The following is a 15,729-nucleotide window of genomic DNA, read 5'->3' as shown; positions in this document are numbered from 1 at the left end:
TTTATTTGAATTAGAAATCTTTTGTAACAATAAAAATGTCTTTACTGCCATTTTTAATTAATTTAATGCATCACTGCTGAATAATTCTAAAAATAAAAGTCATTATTTCATGATTTGTCATCACAAATTTTTTTCTTTTGTCAAATCAACTTAGATAATTAATGTGGTTCAGATTACATAATATTTTGCGTTTATGTTTCTAAACCAATCACCTTCATTGTATTAACTCAAATTTTTGATTTTCAATTAACTCAAAATGTTGAGGCAACCAGGTAACTTACTTTAAATTAAACAACAACAATTCATTTTTACAGTGCGTTTATTATGTTTACAGCTGTGACACGCCAACATGTTGCTATAGTCAGAATTTCACTCAACAATCATGAGTCTGATGAAGTAGGAGTGACTCCTTTTTTCCATACACACACAAAACCACAACTTATGGGATATTAAATTGAAAATAATTCCAGGTACTTCCAGTCTGCAGCATTAGTATGGCTATTGGAGTATATAATAAAGGGCACATCGACATAATTATACCTGAACACAGTTTTATTTTCTACTACAAATGATGATCTGTTAGTCTCCCATTTGCCATTTTACTGTGGAGTGACTTTGAGAAAGCGTTTCATTATCTTGCTAATTTCTGGGCAGCAGCTCATTACAGGCTCTCTCATATCTTTCTTAAGAAAACACAAATCTAGAAATAAAAGCTCTTGTTTCCTGCTTATCATCAGGCTGGCATGGATCCAGGTGTGTAAAAGGCCTCTTTGACATTTGTGTTAAATCTGGCTGTTTGTACCATTATAAAGCTAGAGACAGCGTGTGGTGTGGAAGTAAGTGCAATCAGGTCTAGAGAGGTTATTATGACCCAAAAGGTCATTTCAAGGTCAAATCTGGCAAATGATAAAGGAAAGTTTGCCACCAAATTACAATTCTGTCATTATTTACTCCCCCTCTTGTCATTTCAAAACTGTATTCTGTTTTTTTTACCTTCCAGTTTCCACACAGTTACAGTTTATAGTGGCCGCATCTGTCAAGCTTCAAAAATGTACCATTAAAGCTGAAGAAAAGTATCAAAAAGTAGTCATACAGAGTACAAAAACTGAATTTTCATCATTTACTCACCTTTGATCAAAACTAGTATGACTTGCTTACTTCCACAAAAAAAAAGATATTTAGAAAAACATAAAATGAAAGTCAATGGTGACAAAAACGGTTTGGTTACCAACATTCTTCAAAATATCTTATTTTATGTTCCAAAAAATCAAACAGATTCAAACGACATAAGGGTGAGTAAATGATGATGGAACTTTCATTTTTGACTGAACTATGCCATTAGTTATGTTGTTATTTGGAAAAAAGCTGCATAAAGATTTTTCAACATTCTGCTTAAAGGTTTAAAAGAACAAGATGGTGAGTAAATAATGACATTTTGGTTCAAGTGTCCAACTATGTGCAGTTGTAGCTGCTTTAAAAGGTTTCCACAGAGAGATACGACTACATCTGTGAATCTGGAACATCGCCATGTGGTGTTTTTTTGTGAATGTTCAGTATCTTCCCTGGACTCCGAGCTCTTTTTCGGCTGCCTGCTCAATGGCTGAGTGGATAATGCGCACTTCTTCCTGGGATAGGGTCCTCTCCATGTGACGATACTCAACACGGTAACAGTGGCTCATTCTCTTCGTCCTAGGAGTATAAAAAAAGAAAAAAAGAGAACAATCATCTTAAATGTGAGTTCACCCAAAATGAATCATTATTTGCTATATCATTTTTCATAAAACAACAGTTCATTGACCACGAATAAACAAAATGTGTTCCATAAAAAAAGCTGCTATATTTAAAGTCTTCCGAAGTCATGCAATAGTTTTGTGTGATGATCAGACAGAAATTTAAGTTGTTATTGACCGTTGTTATGGGATATAAGTTGTTTTTATCTTCCTCTTTCAGTGAGCTGTTGAACACTAAAACTGGATCTTTGAGTCACTGAGTTATGAACTTGAGAACTGGATCAGTCTGATTCACGAACCAATTATTCAAATCGGTTTTGTGAACTGTATCAACCAATTTATTAAAAAGAACAGACTCAAAACAACAACAGCGTTCACTCATTTGATTCTTGAGTTGAACTCATTAATCTGGCAGTTCTGGAGGTTATAGCTCAAAGGAGGGGGAGATTATTAATGAAAAATGACTTCAATTCTAGTCTGTTTCTCATGTCAGTTGCACAACCAGCTAATAAGAAACATGTGCCTGTGACGACATTTCAGCAAAATGAAAATACATTTCTTTTTTGCATGTTTCATGTAAAAAAAAAAAAATAATAATACAAAAATTAATGAAATGAGCAGACACTCTTAGCCCGGATTTTATATTTACTTAAACTATGTAATTACAATATACTTAAAATATATTAAAGTTTGATTGCATTACTTATAAAATATAAGTATATTCTACTAAATTGTGGATGTAATTAGAATGTGTTAATAAATTTAAGTTAAATGCACTTAAATTATTAAGTTTTTCTCCTGACCACGCCTCTTACACATTGGTTTACGGCAGGTAATGAGGCCATTTTGTCGTGGTGTGTGTGAATTCAAGGAGCTGTTGATGAGAAGTTGGAACATTTGTTTTGGCAAGTTCTACAGACATATTTTTTTTCCAAACATTTGCCTTTTTATCGTTTCCCCCCCTGAGAGACTGTTTGTGAGCAGTGAAAATCGTTTGTTAAAGTTTAAACGACGGAACTGTTTTCTCCGGCTAGCTAGTGTTCTCTCGCGTGCGGTGGATCACCGTGCATGAACCCCTGATCGGCGAGTTTGACGCGCGTTATTTCGTTGTTTGTTTCTTTTTCACACGAGGAGCTGTTGTTGGGTGTGTAAACTTAGTTTGAACCTCTGGCGGTCGGCGAACACCGCGGCCGGCCGCGCCCACGCCCGCACCCGCACCCGCGCTCCCAGCAGAGGAGGGAGGATGAAGCGCGCAAATGGTGAGTGCAATAATTTAACGACCGTGTTTTATTTAGACACGGCTATTGATTGAAAGATTAAGTTAAAGTTAATTGACGAGTTGAAAACAAAAACCGATGGATATACTGTTTTATCTAGGTTCATAGCTTTCTTAACAACAGACTATCTTGTTTTGTGTTGAAGGTCAAGAAGAGATGCTTTGGATTAGAAGTGTAAGTATTGCCCTTATAACTGTGGAAAAGCTCAGCTATTTAAACATTATAGGCTCAAACAATGAAGTTATACAAGAACAGAACAATTTCCTTGTTTACTGGAACATATGTACATTTATATCACACGTTATGCACAATATGTACACTTATACAGCCTTCACCAAAACCCCATATCAGCTGTATGTCATGTGGGTTTACTGAGACCTGTTCTTTGGCTGATTATTTTATTAATCTGCATACTGCACAGTGAACAATTACATGTAAACCATAAAATCAAGTGCCATAATCAAGACTTTAACTTTAATGTTTGCTCCTCACAGAAAAGTTGTCAACGACGAGCCTGACTCCAGCCTTCAATGGCCAGCTCTTTCTACAGTAAACCAGGTATGTATTGATGCATGGAGTATTTGACAATACCATTATCTGATGCATTATTATATGATAATGTCTTTGTCGATCTTTGTCTTCCTCTACTAGGTTGCAGCTGACAAGGATTCATACAGGCAAACTTCAGTGAGAATCATCTGCGTTGAACTATAAAGTGCTCAGCTAAACCCATCATGAGTGAAGATCGTCTTGGAAGGATGTTTGGTGATGGATGAACCGACTAACCTCAGGACTTCTGTGTCCTTTTTTCTGACTGATTTATGCCCTGCAACTGGACTACCCTAACCGTATGAAAAATACTTTATATTTTATTCAGCAGGTAATGCTCAACCTAGGAAAATGTGAGCTGGCACCTAAAATGGAATACTGCCACTATTGTGAACTCAGGAGTGTGAACAAACCATATAGTTTTGATGCAATTTGTTGTGATTCTTAACAATAAGCTGATTTGTTAAAACTATTTTTTTTCACGTTTTATAAGGAAATGTTTTCAGGACATAAAATGTTGTATTTTGAATTGAATTAAAATAAAACATAAAATTGAATTAATGTATTTTTTATTTGCTTTTTTTCTTAATTTTGTAGTTAACTAGAAGTTGCTATAAATTAACTTGCTTAGTACATTTAACTTGCTTAGTACATTGAACTTAACTATACTATGTGTAATACCTACAAAGTAATTAATATTACAAAACATTTTAAGTTAAATAAACTTGAATTTTTAAGTTCACATTACTTAATCATTACTTAATTTTTTTAGGGCAACCAGTTTCCTCAAATTTTTTAAGTAAATTCAACTTATCCGGGCTAACAGTGGAGCTGGGGGTAATGCATTATAAGAAACACGAGTTATGCAATCAGATTACTTTTTCCAAGTAACTAGTAAAATAGCGGATTACTTTTAAATTTACAACACAATATCTGAGTTACTTTTTCAAATAAGTAACACAAGTTACTTTGACTTCCCATTTATTGAGTGACAGCTCTCCTGTCGCCATCCTGAGAGAAATCCAACCCCAGTCCTAATTCAACCAAACTAATAAGCAAAAATGATTTTAGATAAACATCACATTTGTTTCATTTTTTGTTTTTATTTTGTTGAAGAGTGCTGAACTTTCAGTTTGAGCTGCGCCCTCTACTGTACAGGCGTGAATTTGCATTTCCTTCAGCCTGAGGGCTTATTCATTTCACTTAGGGTGTGAAAAGGGACTTTACATTTGCCAAAAATAGAATAACTTTTTTTTTTTGAGCAAGCAAGCCCAGCCCAGATGGGAAAAAGTAACGCAAAAGTAACGTAAAAAAATGACTTCCCATAAAAAGTAACTAAGTAATGCAATTAGTTACTTTTTTAGGGAGTAACACAATATTGAAATACATTACTTTTCCGTTTGTGCAATTTTTCTTTGACTGCCTTGTGAATCAATGTACGCGCATACTCTTCTGATGATGAAATTCACGTCCATTTACTAACATATTTTATATATATTAGCCTATATATTATCATATATTCTGCCATATAAACTGTATAAAAATCATAAAATAATTTGAGCACCATTTACTTGCCTCAAACAACTCTGCTGGTATTATTAAAATTATTGTTGTTGTTACATTTAATTTATTGCCACACTTTAATATATTTTAATTAATTATATTATATCAGAAAACTAAACATTTAGCGCTGTCAGGATTTTATTTTTGCTTAAAGGATTAGTTCACTTTGAAATGAAAATTAGCCCAAGCTTTACTCACCCTAAAGCCATCCTAGGTGTACATGACTTTCTTCTTTCTGATGAACATAATTGGGGAAATATTAATAAATATTAAAAAAAAAAAAAAAAATCCATATTTTACAAGTTATAAAGTAAAATATCTAGCTTCCTCCAGACCGCCTTCCATATTTAACGTACGAATTAAGTGCAAAACTCTCACAGTTCAAAAATCTTACGCTACATCCTACGCCTTCCCTACACACATCGCTTTGCTTCAGAAGGACTTTATTAACCCCCTGGAGCCGTGTGATGTTTATGATGGATGGATGCACTTTCTTCAGCTCATTCTCATTGATCCTGCTCACTGCCATTATAAAGCTCGGATGCGTCAGGATATTTATTAATATTTCTCTGATTCTGCTCATCAGAAAGAAGAAAGTACACCTAGGATGGCTTGAGGGTGAGTAAAGCTTGGGATAGTTTTCATTTGAAAGTGAACTAATCCTTTAATGTATAAAACGACGGAGCTGTGCACTCTGGGTTATGGCTGCAATAAATTTGACCTGCCACAAGATGGCACTGTTTTCGACACTCTAGATAAAAATAATCAGAGAAAAGAATTAAGAATATTAATTTCTCGCAAATGTTTCAATCAAGTTTAGCTGTTTTAGAGAGTGTTTACTCATTTTGAGCTTAGTTTTAAACATTAACTATCTGTAATGTCAATTTTTTGTGTGTGGAAAAAGCGGCATTTAAACAAAACTAAACTAGCCAATCAGATTTCTTTTCACCCATCCTCCACCCATGCACGCACATACACACACTTGGCTTTACAACACACAAACGCACACCTTTATTCTCATTCTCTCTTGCTTTCTCACTATGTCATAAGTGTTCATAGATGGATTAATAATCAATTTAAAAAGTATTAGCGCCCTCTCATGGTTTGCACTTTGCGTACGGCTGCAGGCGCCACTGATGTGTTCCACAGAAGAATGTAAGTCATACAGGTTTGGAAGGACACAAGGATCAGTAAATGATGACAGAACGCTAATTTTTGGTTGAACCATGCCCATGTAAGTTTAGTTGTACTGCAGATATTTCTGCACAAATAAGTTATACAACAGTGTATGTGAGGTCAAGCTAATACATAGATCAAACTCGTTCAGGGAGCTGCCAGTCAACAAACACTCTCTCTCACACACATGCAGTAAAGCCTCGTCTCAGGGGAGTAGCTGGATTAACAAAGAACAAGAAACTTCAAAGTTTTCACTTCTCCAGGGAGAAGACCAAAGTCAAGCATGATTCCTTTTTTATTGTGCATGTTGTATGTAAGCAAGACTGCAGAAAACAGAGGAAAAAAGCCAAGGGTTTGGACTCTTTATAGAGCAACGAAGTGAAACAAAATGGCTGACAGGCAACTGCAGCAAAGCAGCTGCTGGGATTCCAGCGCAAATCAACGGGGAGTTGCGAGGCTACATCAGATTCACTTTGCCGATATTGGATTTGCAGTCAGCAGGCCTGGCGCCCATTGGGATGTAAACTGACATAATAATGCATCAGAGAAGCACCCTAAGAGTCAAACAGCTCCAAGACGCTTAGTGTTTTTGACTGAAGGCTTTTTTGTTGTTGTTGTTGCAATTCTACGCTTCCCACGGTTGCAGGATGGTACAAAAGACATTGTGTCTATGTTTGCTTTGACTCAAAAACGTACATTATTAATGTATTAGCAGCATCTAAACGGTGAACATTTTATGTATGAACAACTTTAAAGATGTACAAATCCTCTTGGGTTTGTCAAATACTGAATTTATAGAAATAATCAATTGATTTCACTGTAGTTAGTCAATGATATTCATTAAAAATATATTTAATGCATTTATCTCATTTATAACGGATGGTTACACTTTATTTCTATGGTCCACTGTAGACATTCTACTAACAATAAGTAACTTTTGTTACATGTCAGCTAACTCTCTACAGTTACAACATATCATCTCTACTACATGTCAACTATCTCTCATTAGAGTTTTAGTAGACTGTAAGTAGACTGTTAAGTGAGAGATAGAATAAGTTGACGTAGTTGCAAAGTTACTTGGACCACCGAAATAAAGTGTAACAGATTCATTTCTGTGTGATTTCTGGTGCCTTATTCAACTAGTTATTAAAGGGGTCATGAACTGCATTGTTTTATAACAGTGGTCTCAAACTGCCGGACCGCGGGCCATTTACGGCCCGCCCACCACCTCTACCCGGCCCGCAACTGATCTCAAAAATAAAACATAATCCGGCCCGCTAAATTATTATTATTATTATTCTCTAGTTGCTACCTGTCTGATATGCAAAGAAAAAGTCGCCGTTCTAAGGGGCATTCACATATCGCGTCACATAAACGGCCACGCCGCATTCTCCTTCTTTCCAATGCGCTTTCGCTCCAGTGGCGTCTGTCGTTGCTATGCAACCATGAGCCGCGCTCTCAATCGCTTCTATTATGAGCACGCTTGCCTAAATTACAGTAAATCACTCGACTTTAAGTCACGAGCGCCGATCACCGAGCACCGAAACGCGCCCGATGCAGCCATTAAATGTTACTGATGCTTGGACAAATGTGGCCCAGCTGTGTGAGCACAAGCGCTGCCAGGTGTCTGTCAAGAAACAGGGATTGTATTTGTTCAGTACAGTGTTGTTCAGTGCAAGATTTTAATGTTATTTAAGCTAACATAAAGTAAGGGAAAATACTTCCACTAGATGTTAAAAACTAATAATGTATTTAACAATGAGAGATTTTTATTTTTTTGGCAAAATAAAGTTGATATTTAGCTCCAGTTTTTTTTTCTGACCCCTCCACGCCACAAGTGTTGCTGGTTTTGTTCCTAAATTACTTATTTTTTTATTCCATATATCTTGTTGGATGTGAGAAGTCGCACCAGACTATTTCAATTAATAGTATTATATTAGTAATAGTATTATATAATTATATTACACTCTGTAACAATGAGAGAGACACTGCTGTTTACATTTAGTATGGTAATATAAGATATTTATAAGATAAAAATAAGATATTTATAGTATAGGTATAAAAATATTTTAGTAGGCCTAATGAAATTTGAAGTAAATGAGAAATAATGCGAAGGAAAGTAAATTTTCTGAAATGAAATTTCTTGCGCTTGAAGGATAATATGGACCTCCTATGAGGTGTCAATCACAGAAACGGCCCCCCGACAATTTGAGTTTGAGACCCCTGTTTTATAATGTTTCCTGGGGTGCAATTATAATATTAATATGCTTTTTACTTCATAAATTGTCATAATTTAGAAATAAAAGGCATTTTTCCTACCCTGATTTCAGCCATCTTATTTGAACGCTCTGTTTTAAGGGCGTGTCTGCTGAGACTTCAGTGTAAACACCCACAGCTGTGATTGGCTGACATCTTTGCATATAAAATAGCTCAGTATTACATGTGGAACAGTGGAAATCTCTTGAAAACTCTTAGCATGTTTTTACTATTACAGCTCTCAAGGTTAACTAATCATGAAAAGTGTTGATTATAGCATTCCATTCAGATCTATGGCATTATATTTAGACTGTGTCATGGAAGGTTGCAGTGATTAACATTGTAGCTGATCACAGACATGTTGTTGAGCACATGCATGCAAGGAATCATTGCAACTCGATTTCTGCAGACTAATGAATGCTTTCATCATAACTTACATTGCAAACACAATGTAAATAAGAGATTTGTTTATTCCATAACTCAGTCACTGATAAAGTTGCACTGTTTGATTGACAGTGATTGCAAAGGGAGTGTTTTTTATGAATCGTTCTTTATGATGCGTTCTATTATAAGACTTTATTCATCAAATTCGTCTGTCCATTGTCATACTGCTATGCTATTTTCGTCACAGAACTTCAGTGTTTCTGTCTGAACGTGGGCTCAGTATTGGCCAGTACTGTTTTTGACCACAAAAAGTATTCTTGTCGCTTCATAATATTCAGGTTGAACCACTGTAGTCATGTTGACGGTTTTAACAACGTGTTTAGTACCTTTCTGGACCTCAAAAGGTGCAACGTCGTTGCTGCCTATGTGTGGATTAAATACCCTCGGATTCCATCAAAAATATCTTAATTTGTGTTCCGAAGACAAACGAAGGTCTTACAGGTTTGGGACGACATGAGGGTGAGTAATTAATGACAGAAATTATATTTTTGGGTGAACTAACCCTTTAAAAGTAAAGGTTTTATTTGGCATTGATGGTTCCATGAAGAACCTTTAACATCCACAAAAGGTTCTGTTTAGTGGAAAAAGGGGTTAAATGTTCTTCATATTAAGAAAAAAAAAAAGATTTTTGGGGGAACCTAAAATGGTTCTTTATGACACTGCTGCAAAACTTTTGGAAACTTTATTTTTAAGAGTGTAAAGGTTAAAGTGTAAATGCAGTTGTTCTCCCTGCATCTCAGTATCAATACAGCCTCTCTCAATCTTCACAGTGAAAAAGCTAAAAATAACCTCCAGATGAGCGTGATCACTGGGGAAGCTCATCCGTAACTGATTGACACATAAGGAATGATCATACCTGGTGATGTGTGAGGAGAGATAATTAATCAAACCACAGTTAGTGTGAACAAAGACAGAGTTAAAGGGAAAGCAATTAACGTAAACCCCAGAACAACCGAAAATTCTGTGATATAAATAAACTGCTGTAAAAAAAGACAGCTATGAATATATCTGTGAAACGTGACGGCTTTCTACCCACACATGCTGTGGAAAGCAATTCTGCAAACTTGTGGAACCGTCGGCTGGCGTGCAGACGCCATCTAACAGCCAGAGATCTACTGTGAGGGATCCACAAATGCAAAGCCTGACAGGTTTTAGGCTATCACTGGCTGCCACTGGGACATGGAAGCTTTCACGCATCCCAAACAGCCAAAGCAGATAATTGGATGAAGTGATTTTTATCCAGCACTAAAATCATTCCCTGTTTAGCTCTCACATCAACATTATAGAAGGAAAAAAATGCTTATCTGGGAAGCTACTCCAAACTAGGAGTTAAACTCCATCCATCCATCCATCCATCCATCCATCCATCCATCCATCCATCCATCCATCCATCCATCCATCCATCCATCCATCCATCCATCCATCCATCCATCCATCCATCCATCCATCCAACCAACCAACCAACCAACCAACCAACCAACCAACCAACCAACCAACCAATTATGAAAATGACTATATGGCTGACTTAAAATGAATCTAAAATTAAATTAAAATGTAAATTTATTAAACATATTAATAAATGTTAATTTTCAAGATATTTTGGGTTCATTTTAAGTAAGCAATACTGTAATTTTCAAACAATAGTTGGGTTAAATAAAACTACCTAGCAGGTTGGGCAAACATTTAACCCAACAGTTGGGTTAAAACAACCCAATTGCTGGGTTTGTCCATTTTCAACCCAACTTGGGTTGTTTTTAACCCAGCATTTTTTAGAGTGTATGCATTTTTTTTTTTGAATAGCAAAATAAAACCTGTAGATGTAATTTGACTTTTTTTAAAAATAATTTAGTCAGATAAATACACATATATATATACACACACATATATATATATATATATATACACACACACACACACACACACATACACATATATATATATATATATATATATATATAAATAATATTAATCACGATTAATCAACTTGACAGCACTAATGTGCATATATTAATATATTTATATACACACACATTTATATATATGTAAATAACTGCTGAAAATAATCGCGATTAATCGCATATAACATAAAAGTTTGTTTACATAATGTGTGTATATATTATAATATTTATATAATATATACACACACACACATATATAATATAAATAATATATATACACACAAACAAACTTATGTTAGATGCGATTAATCATGAGTAATTGATTTGACAGCACTAATATATACTGTGAATATACACACACACACACACACACACACACACACACACACACACACACACACACACACACACACACACACACACACACACACACACACACACACACACACACACACACACACACACACACACACACACACACACACACACACACACACACATATTGGCATGTTGTCACATTATGAGGTAAGTTGGAATTGAACCTACTGTATATAGCCTATAATAATCTTTTCAGCTAAATCACAGCACTAACAACAGGACAGCATTCGTAACGAACTTTGATTCTGACCTTATTTTGTTTTATTGAGATACAGCTTTTGTGGCAACTTGCCAAATATGTTTAATAACCAGAGCATAATTTATCTGGCACAAAAACAATACAGAACTAAACACAACTACAACTAGAAACTTCAACTTTAACTAAATATTACACTAAAAAAGCAGATGCAAAATGAAGTACAACACATCGTCTTCGGGGCTGCAATGAGTAACGGAGTCATTTTTGAACCATTTCATTTGCATGAACCAACCTAATGACATAATTACGTAAAACGAATCACCCTTCACAATGATTCATATGAGAGAGAGAATATTTTAGGAGAATTTTGTTACATTTTCTCAGCTAAAGCCGCAGGCGTAGTGCAATCCAGTGTCACAGTATGTATCATGCAACGTCGCTACTTGTCAGAAAATGTAGCTTGTTACTGGACAAGCTACATTATTATGAAAACTGAAGTTAGTAGCGTCATTATTTATAGCTAGCTACGCTGAAGGACCTGACAGTGTGTAGCTAGCAAAGCTAACAAGACCCAAAAGAAAAGCAACCATGTTGAACATCAGCCATCGCTTCACCTTTTTTTAAATTATTTTCAACTTCAATCATTCATGTATTGAATCAATTAAGATGATAGATTTTGAGCTGCCATGTTATTTCCATTGAGGTTTATGGTTTATGCATAGCTTCCTCTGTCTCTCCGACTCTGCCTGCCTTGGTAAAAAAGAACAGCTGACATTTTCGGTGAACACACAGGTGTTCAATAATTCAGTGGCCACAGAAGGCGAACAGTGATCCAAACACACACAACAATTCCATTTTATTGGAGCTGACTCTGTTTTATTGCCTGGCAAAATTTGGTGTGGGAGTCGGCAGGTGCAGTTATTCATACAGGCTTTGCCGCGAATGGAAAGGTGTATGTGACAAACTGCAACGAGGCACATAAGAGAGAGAGAAAAAAACAAAACAACAACAGCAGCACAGATATGAAATCTATTCTGAGTGACAGAAGAAGAACTGAACCTTAGAGATAGCGGGAGTGCGTCTCGAGCAGACGTTTGTTAGCTGTTTATCATCAAATTGCTGGAACCTGAATTCATTTGACATTGACTGAGGATTAGTTTTATCAAACGAAACTCTAAACAACCTCTCGGTGCAAGAGAAGACAGAAAACTCATCTCCAGTTTCTTCTGTCAAAACTTGCAGTGTAATATATTTTCTTGATTCATTTGCCAGAGTTTGAGCTAATGGTACCAAAAAATATGATTCTTTATTTTTATATCGCACCAGGCAGAGTCATGCAGACATCTATTTTTGGTTTATTATTAGTATGAGCACGTTTTTTTTTTACATGGCCAAGACCGTCGGCTGATTTTTCCAACCTTTAATTAATAATATTAATAAAACCCAGTGCAAAACTCCCATGAAGCCATAGAGATTTATTAAACAGCCTTGGTAATGTGATAAATTAAATGCTGGTTTGCTCATTTGCAGCCCACAGATTTAATGTGCAAATATGCATAACTGATAAAAGTACATAGATCTGAACAGATTTTGCCTTCCTTTCACAGCTGTAACTGAAAACTGGTTTTCCAGACTTTTCAGAAAGCCTTACTATTCAATATCAAAGGATTAATCCACAATTTTCCTGATAATTTACTCATCCCCATGTCATCCAAGATGTTCATGTCTTTCTTTCCTCAGTCAAAAAGAAATTAAGGTTTTTGATGAAAACATTCCAGGATTATTCTCCTTATAGTGGACTTCAATGGCCTCCAAACGGTTGAAGGTCAATTTTTTTTTTAAACAATACCAGACGAGGAAAAAGGGACTTATCTAAAGAAATGATCGGATGCTTTATAAACGGAAATGATCGCATTGCACATGCTTTCGCTTTCCGTATTCTTCAAAAAGCTTACGCTGTATGTCCTACGCCTTCCCTATTCTACTTACGGAAAAAACGGAACTGGCGCTGCATTCGTTCCGTAAGTTGAATAGGGAAGGCGACCTTTGAAGCTGCACTGAAACCGTTTGGAGGCCATTGAAGTCCACTATAAGGAGAATAATCAGACAGACATATATTTTGGAATATATTTATTTTTTGGAATGTTTTCATCAAAAAACTTAATTTCTTTTCGACTGAAGAAAGAACTAAAGGACTAATCCTTGAAGGTCACATCCGACAAGCTTTTTAGCTTGATTGAGCCAAAGTTAGTGTTGTCAAAAGTACTGACCTTGATACTAAGTCGGTACTGACATTTTAAAAATGTGATGCTTTGAGCGCTGTTGAGCAGATTCGTAAACACCTCTGATTGGCCATTGTGTTCACACGCTCAAAATATATGTCTGTGATTGGCTACAATAATCAACGCATGGGAATGTTTGAAAGCATGTGTCTATCAATGGATCGTCCGCTGATAGATGGCTGCTTTCAAATGCTCCAGTGTGTATCTGTGTAAGCGCCAGGGACGGACTGGGACTAAAAAACGGCCCTGGACTTTGACTAGGCCCGGCCCAAAGCAATCGGCGCTCGGAAACTCGACAACAACAACAATAACGCCTGGCATGATTGTCACAAGACTTTAATTGTGGCTCATGATACTGGTTTCTTCCTACTCTTCCACTTCTTCTTTTCCTTACTTGGCGGCCACGGCCAGTGCAGCTGGCATCCAACTTAAAGGTGCATTGCTGCCACCTACAGTACTGGAGTGTGAAACAGATTAGTGGGGGAAAAAAACAGGTGATGACTGCGTGCGTGGCGGGCCGTCCTGGAGTACCGTCCGTTCTGTGATTCTCCAGATCACACAGATGGCTAGTCCGCCCCTGGTAAGCGCTCTGTGAAAAGCATCTATTTACATGTTTTTGAAGCATTGATCATTGTAGCCAATCACAGACATATCTGTTGAGCTCGTGAACACAATGTCCAATCAGAGTTGTTTACGAAGCCGCTCAACAGCGCTCTAATTTTTTAAATTTCAGTACCGGCTTGGTATCGGTCGTTACTTTTGACAACACTAGCAAAAGTACACAATTTTCCAAAACCATCTGATGGTCTTGCATGGAACTCAAAAGGAGGATTGTTAAAAATGATACAGGTCACAGTTTTCCATGCTTTAAAAAGGACATAAAAGCAGCATAAATGTAGTCCATGTGCTACAAATTTAAGTGTTTATTTACAGAAAATCTTGACATCCACCTCATGAAAAAAGAAGAGAGGTCAGATTTGTGGACATTCGTTCTTTAAATTTGGATTTGTTCAGCAAATCAGTTGATCTTGCAGTAGTTCAAATCACACCGATTTGGTTCTTGAATTCAACATGTCAACACAGTGCTATCATGTGACTTCAGAACACTTGGAATATAGTGCCTGAGTTGTATGGAACGTTTTCGTGAAACACATATGGTGCTTTTGCATTCTTTTTGCAGCTTAAAGGATTAGTTCACTTTGAAATGAAAATTAGCCTAAGCTTTATTCACCCTAAAGCCATCCTAGGTCTACATGACTTTCTTCTTTCTGATGAACATAATTGGAGAAATATTAATAAATATCCTGACGCATCCAAGCTTTATAATGGTATTGACCGGGACCAATGAGTATGAGCTGAAGAAAGTGCTTCCATCCACATCCATCTATCATAAACATACTCCACACGGCTCCGGGGGGTTAATAAAGGCCTTCTGAAGCGAAGCGATGAGTTTGTGTAAAAAAAATCCATATTTAACAAGTTATGAAGTAAAATATCTAGCTTCCGCCAAGATCGCCTTCCATATTCAACTTACGAAGAAAGTGTAAAACTCTCGCAGTTCAAAAAGCTTATGCTAAGTCCTACACCTTTCCTATTCAACTTACAGAAAAAGCTTAACTGACGTATCGCCAGTTCTGTTTTTTCTGTAATTTGAATTTGAAATGCGGTCTGGCAGAAGCTAGATATTTTACTTCATAACTTCTTAAATATGGATATTTTTTTTTACACAAACACATCGCTTCGCTTCAGAAGGACTTTATTAACCCAGAGCCTTGTGGAGTACACGTTTATGATAGATAGATGTGGATGGAAGCACTTTATTCAGCTCATACTCATTTGGTAACGGCTTACTGCCTTTATAAAGCTCAGATGTGTCAGGATATTTATTAATATTTATATGATTGTGTTCATCAGAAAGAAGTCAGTCATATACACTTAGGATGGCTTGACGGTGAGAAAGCTTGGGCTAATTTTAAT

At 36.3% G+C, this 15,729-nt stretch overlaps 1 protein-coding gene across 3 annotated transcripts in view; it reads right to left on the bottom strand.

Annotated features, from left to right (window-relative positions):
* Positions 1 to 319: 319 nt before the first annotated feature.
* Positions 320 to 15,729, bottom strand: part of fars2 (phenylalanyl-tRNA synthetase 2, mitochondrial) — a 181,481-nt gene continuing 166,071 nt past the window's right edge. For all 3 annotated transcript variants that reach the window (XM_067378407.1, XM_067378408.1, XM_067378406.1), the window contains exon 7: positions 320 to 1,689. In XM_067378407.1, the coding sequence (XP_067234508.1) occupies positions 1,551 to 1,689 (139 nt within the window). In that variant the 3' untranslated portion in view covers positions 320 to 1,550. The remainder of the gene's footprint in view (positions 1,690 to 15,729) is intronic.

Source organism: Chanodichthys erythropterus, chromosome 23 (genome assembly GCF_024489055.1).
Source record: "Chanodichthys erythropterus isolate Z2021 chromosome 23, ASM2448905v1, whole genome shotgun sequence".
NCBI classification, from domain to species: domain Eukaryota; kingdom Metazoa; phylum Chordata; class Actinopteri; order Cypriniformes; family Xenocyprididae; genus Chanodichthys; species Chanodichthys erythropterus.
The sequence above is the reverse complement of the archived record's forward strand: the minus strand, read 5'-3'. Positions and strand labels throughout refer to the sequence as shown.